The following is a 19,675-nucleotide window of genomic DNA, read 5'->3' as shown; positions in this document are numbered from 1 at the left end:
GGACCTGGCCCCTTTTGTGCCCATATATGGAGCTGAGTGATTGCTGATGCAACACACTCCATATTTGGATAGCGGGACAGACACACGGACAGACAGACACACAGACAGACAGACATGATCTGCTAGGTCTCAAAGTAAGTGCTCACTGCGTTCGCAATTAATTTAAAGACCTGTAAAGCCACTGACAAAGCCAACTCGGATGGTAACAACTCAAAACACAATTTTTGGGGGCGAACAAATAATTAGAAAAAAAAATCACAACCGTACATGTGAACTAAGTGGTGGAACTCCGTGTGGACTGTGGAGGTAAATATGGGGGCCTGCCTAAATGTCTACAAAGGTATGCACACACAAGTAATTTTAGTTCATCATAAATAAGGGCAGTAGGCCTACCTACCCGTAGCTTGTTTTCGATAGCACAACAAGAAAACTACAAACCCCAAGTGATAAGTGCACAGAGCTTCGTGCTTTCCTATTGGTTGGCTCCAAGTCAAAGTTCCCCACGCAGGGTGTCATGTTACAAAAAAAGAAGAACCGATCAACAAGCTCGCAGCTCGTCGCGTCTCAACGCGTTGTAAGCTTGTAGATCTGTCCTTTTTGACGCGACACAGACAAGGTAAACAATACACATGTACTTCACTGGACAAGAGCGGCGCGCGAGCTTCGAAAGCACACGAGCGGAATGGTGCCCTACTACATTTCTCCTGAAAAGGACATTATATCGTGTGACTCGTTGATTTATCAAGACAAATCATAACCGGAAGAGAAGCTGGCATTTTGTGAGGTGAGTGAGCGTTTAATGGCAAATAATGTGGCTTTTGACATTACTGGGGAAACTTTATCTGGGAAATGTACTCGTGTGCACCACGTGTTTGTATGCTGCATTGAAGACAGCTGTTATGAGCCTCTCGTCAGTCGTCACCACCGTGTGGCAAAAACAGACTTTTACTATAGTTGTACGGTATCTTGACTACAGACTGAGACTATAGTAGGACTACTATTACAACCATTGTGTGGCTGTCAAGTGAAATTATGTGGTCATTTTATTTTGGTCATTGTGTACAAGCATAATGAACAGCTTTACATCATGTGTGGGCGTTAATACAGGTATATTTCCCATTTTAGTCTAGTAGCCAGTCCATAGAGCCCCATTGTGAACCGGACATGTTGAGTACACCAAGGTTTTATGTTAGAAATGTTTAGTATGGGTCCCCAGCATGTAGAAACTGCTGGATGCTAACTTGCATATGTTGGGCAATTTTCATAATTGGTATGTGACCATACCAATTAAAAAACCTTGGTGTACTCAACATGTCCGGGTTCACTTTTTGACTAATAGGCTATGTTCTCAATATGGTGACCAAAGTTACAACATTTTCTTGTTTTCTTAAAAAAAAAAAACTAACAAAAAACAGACAAGATAAACAAAAGACAAACTTCTGGGCAGCTCTGAAGGAAAAGGGGGGGGGGGGAAGGAGACGCTTTCACAAACATACATTAGACTTATTTGAAAACAAATACAGGGTCATACATTCAGCAAGATACATTAAAAGAAAGGAAAGGAGAATAAAAATAAAGAAATAAATAAACGTAGAGAGAGGCATAGAAGAGCGATAGCAACACAATACTTTGTTTTTCCTTATTCAGCAAAAGTATGATCGGACAGGTGCGATATATTCAGTCCATTTAGTCCAAATCCAGAAAAAACTTTTCCTCCTGAGATCTGAGTGAGTAGCCTATGTCAGTTTTTCCATCTTGAACTGTATCATGTGTTATCTCGATCCATTCTTCTATACTGTGGGTGGCATGGTTGCAGCCACTTTCTAGTGATAGCCTTCTTGCTAGCCACCATGCAGGAGGGTCAGAATAAATATTTTATCGTTACTATCCAGTAAGTCATATGGGAGGTTGTGTCAACAGAGTTTAACAGCTATGTTGGACATGTAATTATAGCTCAAATACGTACCTTTTTTATATTGGCTGCAGTGCAGTTTGACCCACCATATGCAGGTTGGTGGACCAATTCAATTATGATTCCCTGCTTTCATGTGACATGAAAAAACTAAAATGCTAAATATGTTAAATGACTCAAATATATTGTTACAGATATATTTACTAAAGAGAATACTAGAAATAGTAGCCTATATACTAATCCGAATCAGCTTAATTGTCCCGCCAGAAGTTTTACAGGTGTAACAATAATGGGTGAACAATTATGATTATTTCTTTACAAACTGATCATCAGTTTTCAGGAAAGTAAGAAGAGACAGAAAAATATAAATATACATATTGTTGTTGGGCATGCCAGAAACCTGGCATGGAATCTCTAATTCAACATTTCTTTTGTCCCTTTTTTTAAAAACAAAACGTAAAGTGATGCCCTACTAAACTTCATCAGTGTCCCACAAAAGTATAGCCTAGTGAAAATACAGTAGCAGATCTACAAGCTCTCAACGCACAGAGGAGTTAACACATTGTTAGTTTGTAGATCTGTTATTTTCACAATTTATGTCACCATTTTAAAACATTTTATTTAACCCAAATCTATGGACTTTCTTTAGGGCACTAAATGCTGTCATGTGGCCGATATAAATACAGTGGGGGCCCCTCACTTCACATGAGTGTGATTTTTCCTTTTTTTCATCAACGCATTTGTAGAATTGGCCTCAGGTCCTAATGGGTTGATAATATTGAATTGATTGCAGATGGTCCTTAATTGGATTATGCATGTTGTGTGTTTATATCCACCTGTCCGGCGCTGCAGGATCGCGAGCAGAAGATGTGTCCCTGTTTGGGCAGGAAGGGCCGTCCCAGCAGTGAGCGCTTACATCGGGCACAGCCGAAGCACTCCTCTGTGGCATGCCAGTGCTGCCCGTCGTACGTCATCTGGCCCTGGTCGATGCCTGCAGGCAGCAGATGGATGGGCAGGAGAAAATAAACACAAACAGATTGGAGAGGAGATCAGCACCACCAGATGTACGTTTTCAAATATAAAATGCGGGACTGTACCTATGTTGGTTCTATATGTTCCCCACCCTGCAAAAAAGGTTCTTTATTCCCTGTTTACAATAATAAACCTAACCCGGCATAACCCTAAACCTAACCCAAACCCTAAGATGAGTTGTGAACATAGAACCCGGGAAACATAGAACCTGGGGAACAATAGGGATGAACCCTAAAAATCTTTTTTTAAATCTACAATGCGACACATTGCGATCTTGCAGATCGGCTATGATAGGCCTACGTATTTTTTTTGTCTGTGTACAATAGTTTTCTTTCAAATACAATACTTTTCATTTCAAATGTCCAATCTGGCAACACTATCCGTTCTCTTATATGCCTACACCCTACAGCTGTGAATGCTGGACCCTGAAGCCTGCTCGGACCACTGTGCTACACCAGAATGCTACCTGCACTACTAAACATCAACCAGGCCAACAAGCATCTGTATGAGGGGCTACCAAGGCTGAGTGAGAAGATGGCAACCAGGAGAATGAAGGCTGTTCGCCGGTCACTGCCATTGGAGATGAACTAGGGACCCAGGCCCTCAAGTAGAAGACGGCTCAAGGTACGAACCTTGTTTTTGTCTTTGCTGCTGCTGCTTTTTCATGCTTGTGTGCATGCTAATGTGATTGAAGCTGGTGTACTATTGCTGTCATTTTGGGACCCAATGGGTGGCAATGAAATGCATGAATGTTCAGACGTGACTGTTTCTGGCTCTGGAATTGAAGGCTGATGTGAATCTACAGTGTGTGAGTGTGTTGTGGTGTTTCTGATATTGAAGGTACAGGAGTGAGTTGTGACAGGTTGCAGTATTGGTTTTGGTCTTGGTTTTGTCTGGGTAGCTCAGTGAGCTCTCGCCTTTGGACCACAAGTTTGTGGGTTCGATCCCGGGCACTGCCAACTCAACGAATGAGTAGCAAATGCGCCTGAATTTTAATCTTTGCCACCTAAAAATATATTTGGGAGCACCAGTGCCACTACAAATAATTACTGTGGTGCGCCTGGCTGCAACGATCGATTGTAGAAAAACAGGCGCTCTCTGACATCCAACTCCACTGCACTGCTCCTGTCTGCTAGCTGCACTAGCACTTTATGCTAACAAACCAACGTGTAAAGTGTGTAGTGTTCTACTCTTTGACACAACGGTACAGGTCAACGTTGAGCGTTGCATCGCTCACATTCCAGAGAGCCTCGGCTCGCAGTCGCGACTTCACCATGTGTCAGAAAGTACATTATTTCAGAAAAAAAATTCAGAAAAGCCTCTAGTCAGCTAATGCTACACTACGGACTCTGTGATTGTGAATGTAAAAGAGAAGGAGGCGGACCGCGCGTGCGTGCGTGCGTGCGCGCGCGCGCGTGTGCGTGCGTGCGTGTGTGTGCGTGTGTGTGTGTGTGTGTGTGCGAACGCGAACGCGCACGCACGCATGCAAGAGAGAGAGAGCGAGAGATAGAGGGAGAATGAGAGAGAGGAAGGGAGAGAGAGAATAGCAGACTTGTGTTTCTACCAGTTTCTACATAGCAGCAGTATTGATAATTTTACTTAAGTAAAACATTACAGTTAGTGATGCACCGAATATTCGGCCGCAGAAAATATTCGGCAGAAAATGGCTAAAAATGCATTTTCGGCCTATTCGGTTTCGGCCCGAATAGGCAGAAAATATATCACGAATAGTGTATGCAATTAATGCATTCAAAAGAGCTTAATAAATGTTTTATGGACCCATAATAGTGATTATTATTCAAGTAAAATTTTGCCATAACCATTTATTTTGCCATAAATCAGGTAGCTTTAAGGTACGGCCATGACAGCAATGGTAGGAAAAAAGATATATAATATTAATCATATTCGGATATTCGGTATTCGGTTTTCGGCCAACTGTTTCCTATATTCGGTATTCGGTTTCGGCCAAGAATTTACCTTTCGGTGCATCCCTAATTACAGTATTTCTTCCACCACTGATTAGAAGTGAATAGGCATAGCTATAAATACCATGTTTTACAATTATTTTATATTAGAAATTATAATTATATGATCTAAATAGGCTATGAAGCTGAAAAACACAAAACAAAGAAAAAGAAAACAGGTGATGTGACTGGCCGGAATCAGTGTAGACTAGAGGGTTCTCATCTGGAGATGTTTGATGCCTCGGTCTCTTTGAAGAGATGGATGGATGAGGGACAGAAAGTCACTACATTTTAAATTATTGCATGCATTTTTATACTTTAGTCATTTTATGTTATTTGTAAACCACATTATTATACGTTATATTATTGTTTATATGAATGTAAAAAATCGATTACATATTGGTGCTCCTTCAATTTTGGTGTGTGCTCCTAATTTTTTTCTGGTGCTCCTTCATTTTGAAATTGGGAGCACCAGTGCTACCAAGTAAAAAAGTTAATTTTGAGCCCTGGGTGTGGCGCTCCACCTCAGCAATCTATCTCCCAGGGGTTTAGCGCTGCGTGATACCGACAATAAGCCACTCCCGACCAGGGGGGCAGTCAGACAGATTTTTTGTGAAGCCACTAAGGAAATGAAAGTTCATATAATGGCCTGTTGTGGCGCTATCATTGGGCTCAAAAAAACCCATAGCCCCATAGAAGTCCATGTATTTGGGCCCAACTTCACCTAGACTGTATTACCTTAATAAACATGGTCATGAATACTTTTCACTTCCAGTCACTAGTTTAGTCTCATTTCTAATGTCATAATATTATTTTTGGAAAATGATGGCCCCATTTATAAAAGAAATGACCATAAAGTCGCGCATGTTCTGAGGGGCGTGGCTACCGTTACAGTTCATGAACGGGATCCCCCACCCACTCGAGTCAAAATAAAAACCAACGAAGAAGAAGGGGGGAAGTCCCGCCTCATTGTCTGGGCCAGCCAATGGCCAAACTGGGCTCAAACGGATCTTGAAAGATGGCGACTTAAAATGCAAGGGATTTCAGGCTTCATTTTACGTTCACGTTAGACCCGGGGAACGCTTTGTCCATATTTTTTACAGTCTATGCTCCCGACCTACTTCTTCTTATTCTGGGTTTGGTCACTTAAATTATCCTATGTGAGTTTTCTATATCCTTTTAAAGCTGCTATAAGGAATAATATGTCTTTATATATATCTTTATATATATAAAATAAAATACCTTTTTATTTTTTGGTATTCAGACAGCCAGCAATGGGTAAAACGCTCCCAAAAAATGTATTCTCTGTGATCATCTAGGGGCCGTAATCTGCATTCAAATATTTTCCTAGAAGCTTTGTCATTGGTCGATTTGCCTGTCTGCTTCCTGATTGGTTTGTCACTGCGACCGGGTTTTTTTCCCCGACCAATGACAAAGCTTCTAGGAACATCTTTGAATGCAGATTACGGCCCCTAGATGTGTCACAGAGACTACATTTGTTGGGGAGCGTTCTACCCATTGCTGGCTGTCTGAATACCAAAGAAATATTTTGACATATTATTGCTTATAGCATCTTTAAGTTCAAACTAGAGCTTAATTTGGGCTTTGACATAACGGCCATCAATTCCAAAAGTTTATAGGGACGTTGAATGCTATTTACGTGATAGGACACAGCCAGGGACACAGGGACAGACCCAGGGACACAGCCACACACATACGTAGCCGTCTCACTCAGAAAACCTTACGGATAATATAACAAGAAAAGAAAACAAGTTTCTGTTGTGTCTGACATCAGTGCTGACAGGGGGCCCACAAGTGCACGGCCACTGTATGGTCTACTGACCCACACATTAGACAATTTTAATATAGGATTGCGACAGGCGTAGACTAGTGAGGGATGCTGAGGTCTGAGAGAGAGGTACAGTGGAGCTATAGCCAGTGTAGTAATTTATAGGCTGACAGGAGGACCTTGAAGTGTGAATGAGCCCGAATGGAGAACCGGTGAAGGAATTTCAGTGATACGATCAAATGTACTGCTTCTACTGAGTATATCTTAGTGGCAGTGTTGTGAGCAAGATGTATTGGTTTTATACTACAGAGAGGTAGACTGGAGAAAAGGCTTTTAAGCTCTCTCGAAAGGTAGGCTATATCAAATCAAAGAAAAATAGGTCCTGCACACTGTCTGGAACTTGAAAAAAGGATGTTCTTTATTATTTGACGTTTTGGTCGTTATATTTATGCACTTAGACCATTTGAACCACAACTAATGCCTTGATATTCTGGTGTGGGGGTGGGGGGCATTCACCAGAAATAGGCTAGCCGATCTACAAGCTCACAGTAAGCTTGTAGACTTGCTATTTCCGCAAAAAGTCAGTATAGAGGGAAACGGGAGCAGACACATGCTCATACCTACAGTATGTGTTCTCCGCAATTTGCGTCGCAGTGCTGTGTATCCAGTGGTATACAGTAGTGTTCGCCACATGCGTCGCAGTTAGTGATGCACGATATAATCAGTAGTATATTTCGGTATCTGATCGTTCTCAAAATAATCCAGATTATTTTCACAGATATTGACGACTCAATAATAATGTGACTGTCAGTGGCGTGTTTGTGTGTATTTTATACAAGTTTAATGTTTGTTTTCAGTTCAATGTTTGTTTTAAAAACGCCATTGACAATGAAGGGAAAATTTACGTCATCTTGTCCCTAACACAAACATTAAATGCCATTAACAATAAAGAGTTTGTTTTGACACCGTTTGTTTTACATCACCATTACATCACCTAATCAACATGAGCTAGACTTTAATATATTAGCACCCCTCACTCCATTTTAATGGATGGGATTAAGAATCTAAAAACGCAAATAAAAAGTACAGCATGACATCACAGATCCTCTCAAATTTTGGGTGACTGGCTCCCCGGCTAGTTCTGAAGCTGGAAATCGCTGGGCACACTGATTTACTGGTTCCAACTGACCCTGGGCGATTAACGATTGAATCGTGTTTTGGCATTGCAACGCAACGTTATGAATATAAATTACATTTCTGTTTGCCTTTTAGGCTTCGTAATGAAGCAGTGCACAGATATGACAAATAACTGAAATATACCAAGAAATTACTGGCATTTTATACAAAAAAGGGTAAAAGAAATAGCAGAAATAGCTGATCTACAAGCTTACAATGCGTTTCTGCTTTCTTTTTACGTATGTACATCTTTCAACATGAACACGATTATGACAATAATGGCGATTATCTCAAATAATTGTGATTAGATGATTATGTTATGTAATAATTGTGACAGCCCTACCTATGTGTTCTCCACATGTGTCGCAGTAATCTGTGTTTAGTGGTATACACAGTACATGTGTGTTCTCCGCGTGCGTTGCAGTACTCTGTGTGTTTAGTGGTATACAGTTAGTACTTATGTGTTCTCTGCGTGTTCAGTGGTATACAGTACGTACCTATGTGTTCTCCGCATGCATCACAGTACTCTGCGTAGAGGGACTCGAAGCAGTTGCAGCAGTGCGGCCGGCCGTCCTTCATGATGTAGCGCTGGCCACCGAGCGGCGCTTCGCACTCGAAGCAGCAGAAGTGCTTCATGTGCCAGTGGCGGCCCTCTGCCTCCGTGCACTCGTCGGCAAAGATGATCTGAAAATCATAGAATGTGCATGAATTCACTGTACCACGATATATATATATATATATATATATATATATATATATACGATATATATACGATATCTCAGAAAAGGCATATCATGGAGACATCGTCTCGGCGGTATTTATCACCATATCGCCCACCCCTAGTAGCAATAATCGTGTAGGAAGGTTCATTTCAGGAGTTAAACTTAGATTACTTTTCTAGGACCCATTGCAGACAGGTGTTTTTTTATGGCGGTTTTGAAGGAGTGTAAGGTGGTGGAGTCACACTTTGCGATGGCCGTTGATATATAGGGCATTTCACATATTTGTGGCATAGCCGTAGATCAAATTTATTTAGTTTGTGCCGAATCTGGAGTGAGTGAGATCAGTGGAGCTCCCTGGTGTTGTGCCTGTTTTCTAATAAGATCAACACCTGTGACACAGATGCATTCTGGGATGAAAGATAAATCCTCATCATACAGACAGATTGCTTAGTTCTTAGTTAAGCCGTCTATAGGCTCTCAATGCTGTGCTGAGCATGGTGGAATATCTAGCCGTTCTCAAATTAATTATTTGAAAAGGGCACCATCACAATTTGACTAATCACAATATAAATCTGACTAATCACTATATATATATATACATGACTAATCACAACATAAATATGCTAATCACAATATAAATATGGCTAATCACAATATATATTTGATTACCGGTAATCACAATATGACTAATCCGCCACTGTTCAGAGCCCTGCTGTGCGATGCAGTTTGCGTGTGAAGTTCACAGAAGTAATTTGGCTAAATGTGTTGTTAATAATTGGCACACAGCCATCTCACAGGGTCTCTGGACTGGCTGAGTGAGCTATTGTCTTTCAGACAGTGGTGGAAAGTATCTAAGTACATTTACTCAAGTACCGTACTTAGTTAAGTGACATTTTGAGCTCACAATGCGTCGTGATGCTATGCATTGTGAGGTTGTAGATAGGCTATTTTCAAAAGATGTTTACTTTATACATTGAAACGGGACATTCTTGCATAATGAGTACTTTTACTTTTGGTACTAATTTGTATAATTTCCAGCATAGGACGCTAGGAAAAATGGGTGCTATTTTGAGAGAGAATTGCCCCACAACGATATGAATGCATTTTAATGATAATGTTTCATTCTGATGGTAACTGGTGTATAGGGCCCTAATCGCAATATCACACTGTCTCCAGGGTGTGCTTTGGCGTCATTAATTGGCACTTCAGCGACTGCTTTGCGGAACTCACTATTATTACACCCGCTGGTGTAACAGAGCGGTGGTTGTCAACCAGTGGCCCGGGGACCACCGGTGGTCCTTGAGGGGGTTCCAGTGGTCCCCATGCTAAATGATGGAAGAGTTCATCACCAAATGGATAGATCTTTAACTCTTGAGAGTGTAAAATCTGCATTGGTCTGGATTGGTTTCATTTTACAAGTAAAATTATGCATTACTTAATTTACAAGAAGTCTTAACACAATAAGGGAATGTAGTAGAGTTGTTATTTTGAATAGTTAGTTTGCCTGTTATCTCTCCTATGGTAAAAACATCAATAAAGCATGGAATTGTGGCCACAATCCTATCCAATCGTATCCAATGCATCAAGACATTCGGCAAAATTTCTTCAAATGGTGGTCCGTGGCTCAAATGCCAAATACATAATGGACCTTTATATGAATAAAAGGTTGAAAACCACTCTAATAGTAAAGAGCTGATGATGGTACTTTACTGTACATCAAATAAGAAACGGTGAGTCATGCCTTCTGTAGCCTCGGAAACCCACTAACCCAGACGTTTTATTTAGCCTTCTGAGACACAAGAGCTCTGGGAATCTGTTTTCATAATCCTCCTTTAAGTTATCCAAGGTGGGCTGGATTTGCTCCGGTCACTTGTTTTTATGTCTGTAGGGGATGTTTTTATCCTCGTTTCTTGGTCAGACTATAATTACATTCATGCATTCCCTTTGGGGAAGCATGCACAGACCGTCTGATATCCTTGCTGTCAGGGCCGGAACCTCTTATCTCCATATTTTAAACATGATGGGAACTATGCACAACAACTAATTTCACCCACCTTTTTACTTGTGTAACTGTGATGTGACAATAACGATGACAAAATTAACATCCTAACGTCTATTTTCACCATATGTCTCTTTGGAACCGTGTCAAACTAAATGTAGGCATCACATTTACATCATGGCTTTCAACTGATTATGAACCGGGGACCACCACCCAGACTAAATAATCTACCTAGGGACCACTCTGTTGTACTGGGAGAGGGGATAGGGGCGTGGGGTGGGGGAAAAGCTTGAAATTAATAATGTTTGTTAAGGGCTTAATTTATGTGTTTATTCGAAGAAGAAAAAAGATTGAGAACCACTGATCTATTCCTTTCCCATGGTTGTCCCTATATTCCGTTCTCTTAAGCTTCCATATTAAACCCATGTTCAGTGGGCTATGTACATTTACTTAAGTACTGTACTTAAAGGAGAGTGCTAAAAGGCTAAAAGGCTTTCTCACCTTTAGTTGTAATTTTGAGGTACTTATATTTTACTCGAGTCTTCCCAATTGTACTTTTACTTCTACTCCACTACATCTCAGAGGCAAATTATTGTTCTTTTTCTAAACTGCCTCCCCCTGGCCAGCCGGGGTGTCTGATGGAGGGGAAAGGATCTGGTTGGAATAACGTGTTCCTTCCACGCGCTACGTCCAACCAGGTAAACTCCCCTCTGTCAGGTGTAAAGGAGCAACTTGGACACTCATGCATGAAGGAAGCATGAGTTCAAGTCCGTTGCTCTCCCCAGGTTGGCGGAGGGTGTGTAGAGGCCCAGGATCACATTAGATAATTGACACGGGTGAAAAATGGGTTACAAAATCGTGGGATAATTTTAGGAAAAAAATAAAAAATAAAATAAAAGCCACATCAGCTGATACGGAGGAGATCGCGGGCCTGCAGAGGACGACCAAATCTCCATGTTTTAGGGGAAGTGTAATGTATGCATCGGCTTTCCTGATTGGCCAACCTGACCCGTTACCGTCAGCTTCACAGACTGGTGAAGCTCTGCATCACGTTTGTCCAATATAATGGCCCATTCACAGAAAGTATGTGAGCTGTGGTCATAGTGAAGGAAGTGAACAAAAGCTGAGGCACGAACAATTGCATTGTTCCTGACAGGCGTGCCTCCATGTAGGCCACTGTAGGCTTATTCTAGGGTGTTAAGTCCAACCCCCAATTGTTCCCCACTAGTTTTCTAGCGTACCTCATCGCAGGCGCAGCAGCGAGGCTTCAGCCTCTCGGCGTGGTGTCGTCCGCAGTACACCTTCCCGTCCTGGTAGAAGTAGATGAGGTCCACCAGCAGCTCCTCACACGCGCCGCACACGAAGCAGTGCGGGTGCCAGCACACCGCGCCGTGACCCGCCCGCGCCGCAAACACCACCACGTCACCGCCGTTGATCTGACCGCCACACTGGACAGAGAGGACGGTAGAACAGTGGTTCGACCTCTCAAACATTATTTATAGGTCATCCCTATGAATTACTTTTTCATCCACGGTGGCACCCATGAATTATTATTGTTAAGCCCAACACACCGGGTGCCGCGCGGCAACGCCTGGAAAATAGAACAGTGGTGTATCGGAGCGTCAGGCGAGGCGTCGGTGCGCGTCGGACGCGGCCGGTGTGGGATAGGTTCATTGAAAATAACGGAGGCGGCTGTTTTGACGCGCGGCGTTCGCAGACGGTGTGTGACGGGCTTTACTTTAGCACCTTATGTCTAGGCCTGTCGCAATTATTACATCGTTAAATCGTTAATTGCAATTATTTGTGACAATTAATCTTCAACTTTAATTTGTAATTGGGACATTCCTACTTATGCCATAGTAACGGTATGTAAATATGTAAATCATTCCCCCTTAGATGCAGTATGTCACGAGGAAAACCTGAGAGAATATCTGTTTCCTTTTGGACATTGAAAATAAATTTACGCTTAGCCTACACACTCAACCACTTGAACCCCATTATCTCTATTCTGGGGGGAACATTGTGATGTGTTGTGAGCTTGTAGATCTGCTATTTTTGGTGAGGAGATTTTGTGTAGATTGAAAAAGAGCTCATCAAAGAACGTGCAACTCAAGTCCATTTACTCTAAACTTTAGACCCTATTATGAGTAAAACGGACTTGAGTTGCATAAAGGCCTATTCATACTCCAGTTTTAGGTGATAAGGTGACCTCCGAAACAGTGGTTAGTACTTTAACCCCCAAAAGCTCCCAAATTCACAATGTGTGTAACAAACTGTAAGCTCTGATCTCTGCAGTAATAATGCCGTGTGGCATTACATTTTCTGTTTTATTGTTTTTATTTATTACATTTCTTCTCCTGTGTTTTGTGATTTATTGTGTTTTTTTATCTCTTAATAACCTGAATGTTGAGCTCCTTTTAGCCCCATGGTGGTCTGTGGCTCAAATGCTGAATAAATAATGGACTTTGATATGAAAAGGGTTGAAAACCACTACATAAAATAAAGGTTTTATTTATTCGGGGAAGCCCTTTGAGAGCAAGCTCTCTTTTTCAAGGATGCCCTGATCACAGCATATAAAACACGATGCATGTAATAAATAGAAAATAAATCTAGTGTTACATGAAACGGGTGCAGTCACTATGTAGTGTAGCCTCAAGAGTCAAGAAGCATGTCTCTATGGAGATCAATCGTCCTGAAGTTTGTTCCATTTGTGGGTGGATCATTAATTCTTGAAAGCAGTCTTATCCTTACATGGACTGACATCTAATGCCACCTGATGCCTGTGATCGTCGCCTGGCCCAGCCAGCGTGATTTCTGGTCTATAGGGGCGGGTGCCACTGGGATTTATTTTTCTTGTGAAACGTAAAGCCTCCGAGGCTACTGTGGACGTAGAACCAAGTTGAATGAAATGAAAGTAAATCAAAGTGTACCTGTTGGCAGGAGGCTCCTTGTACTGTGAGGGGGAAGGGTCTCACATTGCCACGGCCCAGGTTGTCTTTCTTCCTTTGGTTACTGAAGATCTTCAGCTCCCTCTTCTCCTCCTCATCCAGGCCGTTACAGTAACACACCTACATCATAATAATAATAATTAATAATAATAAATTAATTTTATTTGCATTGCATTTTCATTCACAGGGAATTGAAGCTTTAAAGCAGGGTTTAAAGGTTTAACAATTTAACATGAAAAGGTCTTCCGAAATTAAAATTAAATGTCTGAGTCTGCAGTCTTAAATGCATTGGAAGGCTGTTCCACAGGCCCGGTGCTGGCAAGCAGAAGGCCCAGTGAGGGTGAAGCAATGCAATTTAACATCACATAATCACCACTTAAAAGCCCATGGAGTCCCTCAGGGCGGAAAATGGCAGGTGGACCGACACATTCACAACAACTCTGGTGCTCAAATGTGGAAGAACACTTGAACACCGAGTGCACTAAAAGGGGAATACCACTCATTTTCAACATTGAACTATGTCATTAATATAACTTAGAGTTGTTCGTAGAACTAGAACTGGAGGTCATGTGACCAGTGACATCACGTCACTGATTACTGATGACTGATGACCTTCAGTTCTAGGCTTAACTTTTTTGTATTAACAACATGAGTGACACATGTGGTACACAGTACATTTAGTAGTAGCCAATGCATCCGTACTTTTGGAATGATATTTTAATTATTGAGGTTCCTTGAAGTCTAGATTAGACTCTTAGATCACCTTTCTAAGTTAACTAGAAGCAAATGTATAGCCATGTGCTGTTGTGGGTGAATACTTAGCTAATTATGCAAACCCAACAGTAAAACAATTGGGACATCATTAGTGACTTCCTATATGAACCCCACAGATTGAGATAATTATGCCACTGAGTTAATTGAGTTTTAGGGTGTGTGGCAGTGTGGTATACCTCATTGTCATGTGGTGGCAGCTGGTGCAGAAGTTGCTTGATGCGATATTGTTCTCCAAGACTGTTGACATATGGAACCTTGTCTTCAGGCAGGGAACTGTAGTACTGATGGACCTAAAACACCACATAGAGGCAGAGCAGCTGTAAGGAACGTGTCGTCAGACCGAAACCGTCTTCAGTCAGGGAACTGTAGCAGGGGTCATCGCCATACTGGCTTGTGGTGGACATTTTTGCCACGGACATAATGAGCGGGCAATAATATTACCAGAAACTCATAAAGATATAGCCTGGAATGACCATATAGGTCTGTAACTCTGAGAGTATACAGATGCATTTGGTTTCATTTGTACACTCTCAGAGTTATGGGGGTCCTTGCAAATAAAATGAGAACCACTAGTATAGACTCAAAATATGCCATATTGTTGTAGTAAATCAGTGAAGAAAACCTGGAGATCTGATCAAAATAAGAACATTATAAAGGTGTGTAAAATATGTAAAGGGGAGGCTGAGGAGATAGATGGCTACACTAGATGGATAGTGCCATTGGCAGTTCAGTAGATTATCAGAACACTGTCAGTGAAAGTGGGGCATTTGCCAAGGTGTTATGTTTAGACTCGCTGGAAGTCTCGAGGAGTGGCACTTCTTTTTAGTGGCAAAGCAGCAGCATTGGCAAGATCAGGATAGTGTGAAGAGTTGAAATGACACATCTGTAGGTGGATGGCTATCCTGGTGAATCCCTCTCATCCCGGTCTCTATAGGAAGAGCTAGCGGATCATGAAGTGGCCATTGAGCCACTTCATCCCCTCCAGAACATCACGTCACAGAGTAAAGCCACCTGGACAGTCAAAGTGCACCGCCCGCTACACCCTCTACCTGACCCCCATGAGATGCACCGCCACACTCCCTCACTGACCCCCATGAGAACTGAACTCAGCACTCAGTCTCACAGATCCACTACGCACATGTGATAGAGTGTGTGTGTGTGTGTGTGTCTAAGCAAAGCCCAAACATTTGCTCGATCATAGCAGCATAACTGGCACAACCATCGTATAGTTTTGTCTGGCATGTATTTTAAAGTTCTATTAACTTAATAGGATTTAATTAGTTCCATTTAATCTCACTGATGTTACAGCAACAAAAAGAACATCAAAATCGGCGACTTCAAAGCAAGACACGTAATTAATGGGCGGCACAACAGATATGATTCTGCGCAAAGAACCAGTGGTGGAAAGTAACTAAATACATTTACTGAAGTATTCTCTCAGCAGCATGTATGCCCTGTATGGAGGCTGGCTGCATTACACTGCATTACAGGAGTTGACAGACACTAAGGTCTCAGAGGCACTTAACTGTTGGGCAAGTACAGGTCATCTTCTACTTGCCCAAAGGATCGTGCCCATGCACATGCCCGAAAAGTAAATGCATTATATAACAATGGGTAAAATTTGATTTACCGTTTAATTTAACCCATTTTGTCATTAAAAACAATGACATGCCTAATGTTTTTTAATGCAAAATGCCTACATATCTATGAATATCACTATGGGTTCACATTTCTTATTGTATATTTTTAAGTGTAGCAACAGTGAAAACAGGCCAAACAGTGCAATACTTTGATGACCGGCGGAGGAGACTCAATATTGAGCCACCCCGTCATCAAATTGTTGACTTAGGGCCGATTCATACTCCTATTTTAGAGCCGAATAAAAGTCGGTTCGGCTCTGTAGTGCCTACGATGTGACGTCATTTGAGGTTCGGGGGGGGGGGGGGGGGGTAGTCGGGTACGTTCCTAAAGTCGACTCTTCGGTGCTACTGGAAATATCTGACGAGCCGAAATCATTTTGGCACTACAGCGCCGAAACACTGGTAAAATAGGAGAAGAATCCGCCAAAAAAATGAATTCAAGGAGATTCAATGTTTTGTAATAATAATCAAAATATTCAAAGTAACTAGTAACTAAAGCTTTAAAATAGTAAGAGTACAAGTAAATAATATTGGAAATCGGTACAAATCCAGTAATTCTAAGTAAATGTACTAGTAACTTTACACCACTGTGAATAAAGTAGGGCATTACTTAATTTACAATAACAAAAAAAATCCAAAAAGTAGTAATTTGGAGGTAGGAGGTCTCCGCCCGCCAGACAGCGACTGTGTGCTTCCTGGTTGAATCAGGGATGCAGACGACGCAGAGCACTAATTAGTCATTGTGTTTGGCGGTGCAGTCACGGCTGTCACCCTGCTAACTCACAAAGACCTGAGACCAGATTCTTCTGAAAAACCTCATGTTTCTATACCAGTGGTTCTCAAACTATTTCATGTCAAGGACCCCCAAAATTATATGTAATTGCTGCCGCACCCCCATCTGAAAATATCTTGTTCCAGGGACCCCCTTCCCCCCAGAAGCAAAGATACGAATTTAAAAAAAAAGTTTGCTGTGAACGAATATATATTCAAAGATTTGCACCACATTGTCACGATTTTTCCAAGAATAGCAGATCTTCAAGCTCATGAGCTTGTAGATTTTCAACAGCTAAAGTTTAATTAAAAATAATGGTTAAAGTGGTTAAATGCTATAAGGTGACACAGATGCTGCGTCCTCAGGTCTAAATGGGCTAGACTGTGACCTTGGTCCCTGCACACAGACAGTGACAGCTGTGTAGCGTCCCTGCAATTATTCCTCCTTGAAAAATGTCTGACTGACTTATTCTGTTTGCTCCGCTTCGAACGTCTGATCCCTAAAACAAAAAAAAGCCCTTTGTTCTTTCCTATACCGGCTCCACGCATCAGTGTTGATTTCGTCGACTAAAACTGTAGCTGTCCCAGTTATGGGTATGCTGTAATATTTCATTTTGCTTATTTTTCTGAAAATATGAATATTGTGAATGTATTTTTCTTTTGGGTAACAAACTGTATTTTTTTGAGTGGTGCAACCACTCCAAGGAACAGCAATGTCCGTGTTCACCTATGTGTTGGTTCACCTACTGTATGTGACTACCTATGTGACGTTAATGAGCACCAGTATGACTATGAGTACCAGTAGGGGCTCTGTCCTCCAGTGGATAGTCTGTTACCAGTTCATAAATCTCCATTTTATCCGAAGTTAATTCATGCAAACACAAATCCTGATTGAACGCCAAGCATCGCTGGGGCCCCGTCTGTTGTCATTGATAGGATTTTATGAAGAGGAATCTTGTCCTCACGCAATTAAATGTGACTACCTATTTGACGAGAGAGAGAGAGAGAGAGAGAGAGGAGTTGCACCACTCAGTTCACACGGGTGTGATTTTTTGGTATTTGTATGGTATATACACATAGATAGTGCCATCTACTGTGCTCTGTATTTGTGGTCTGCTTCATGGGCAGGTTGAATTAGGCTCACCTAATCAGCTATTCACCTCATTTCAATCACCTTTTGGGTTTGGGCAGAACAAACGGAGCAGAGGTGAAGAGAGGAACTCTTTTCATGTCAGATAGTCAAGTCTCCACAAAAGATAATATAAAAATGGTTTAGGAGCAGTTACAAAAACTATGACGGAAAAAGGTTCGTTTACACTGAAACTGTTTTTTTTACACTGAGGAGAACTAAATAAAAATCACTCATGTGAAATGTATTCATATCGGCTACATAGCGTCTTACGTCGTCATTAAGTGCCCTAAACAAACATTAAAGTCCATAGACTTGGCTGGCGAACGATTTACGTCATACGTGCTCTACACAAACTCCCATAGACTTGGCAACCAACCCTTTCAAGCCCATGAGCCTATTTTATTTCCAATTGTAAGCCATGATCTACCACTAAAATGTGTTAAAAAAAAACACTTGTTTTTTGCGATTTCTGACAGGCTCAATTCATGTGCACACATCCAGAGACTATAGTTTAAGAATAAATAACTGATAGTTATATAATTCATGCCTAAATATTAAGACAAATGTATTATAAATATACATATTATCTTATTTGTTGAGTTTTTTTTAAATAAAACAAAACGCAAAGGACATGAAATGAATTGCTTATATAGCACACTATTTAGTTTCTCAGTTCGATGAATATTCATATTTACAGATGTTCAAATGACAAATGCATACAGTACATGATCATATATTTGAACAGTTATGGTGACTGATACAATACTTTCAGACAGTGTCAGCCCACCTTTAATGAGACTGCTGTGACTGCACATTATCTGCAAGCGTTTTGAAATCTGGTTCATACTAGTTAGTGATTGCCAGTCTGAGGCTGTCATTATGATGTGAGTCAGTCTAAACTTGGATTTTATTTTAATTTGTGAAAAGGCCATTTCACATAAGTGGAGCCAAAGTAGGCATTTGAGTGCACAAGACACAATCAGGGGATACTTCTCTCTGCTCACAAGTGAACAAAAAAGTCCTGCTTTTTAGCTCTGTCCTCCAGTGGATAGTCGGTTACCAGTTCATAAATCTCCATTTTATCCGAAGTTAATTAATGCAAACACAAATCCTGATTGAACGCCAAGCATCGCGTCATTGATAGGATTTTATGAAGAGGAATCTTGTCCTCACGCAATTAAATCCTTGAATGCATTGTACACATCCTCACCCCGGGTCCTTTTTTTTCAACAGAATAAGGGCTAGAAAGTCCTCTTTGGTGGTACAATCAGGGAAAAACACAATTAGCTGGGCGGTGTCCGTGGCATATCGGTGGACTCGTCGAACTGAAGGGAAAAGTATTCACATATTGACAAGTCTTTGAATACGTTTATCAATGCTTTCAATTCCTCCTTGTTTTTATGTTTAGAAAACAAGCAGTCCACCGTGACATTCAGCAATTCTTTAACCATGTCCTTGTCCGTAAATGGTTCCTTGTGCTGAGCCAAAACATGGCTAAGTCGGAAGGATGCATGCTCCCAATTCCTGGTGGAAATGATTATTGATGTTTATGATTTCTTTCCGCCAGATCTTCCATAGTTGTGCATAATAGTCAGACAAACAAACACCGCAGTTGATGGCCCAACACATGTCTGGGGCCATCACTGCGAGCTATTCTAAATGCACGTTCTGTGTATTGGTAGTGATGGACTGGCTGCCTGTCAGTCTGACACCCGCTCACTCCGGGATCTACTTGAATGTCTCGTGCGAGCTACTGGTGGCTCGCGAGTCGCGAACCCCTGGTTGGTTACCCCTGCATTAGAGGGTCTTCTGCTAG

At 41.5% G+C, this 19,675-nt stretch overlaps 1 protein-coding gene across 1 annotated transcript in view; it reads right to left on the bottom strand.

Moving 5' to 3' along the window:
- Positions 1-19,675, bottom strand: part of LOC308314976 (prickle-like protein 2) — a gene marked incomplete at both ends in the record, with an annotated part of 31,216 nt that overhangs the window by 6,767 nt on the left and 4,774 nt on the right. The window contains 5 exons of the mRNA XM_080762800.1: positions 2,749-2,903; positions 8,371-8,557; positions 11,836-12,042; positions 13,525-13,662; positions 14,493-14,606. Of these exons, the coding sequence (XP_080618926.1) occupies positions 2,749-2,903; positions 8,371-8,557; positions 11,836-12,042; positions 13,525-13,662; positions 14,493-14,606 (801 nt within the window). The remainder of the gene's footprint in view (positions 1-2,748; positions 2,904-8,370; positions 8,558-11,835; positions 12,043-13,524; positions 13,663-14,492; positions 14,607-19,675) is intronic.

This window comes from Protomyctophum bolini (assembly GCF_963924005.1).
Source record: "Protomyctophum bolini genome assembly, chromosome: 5".
Classification (NCBI taxonomy): domain Eukaryota; kingdom Metazoa; phylum Chordata; class Actinopteri; order Myctophiformes; family Myctophidae; genus Protomyctophum; species Protomyctophum bolini.
This window is presented reverse-complemented; position numbering and strand designations above follow the sequence as displayed.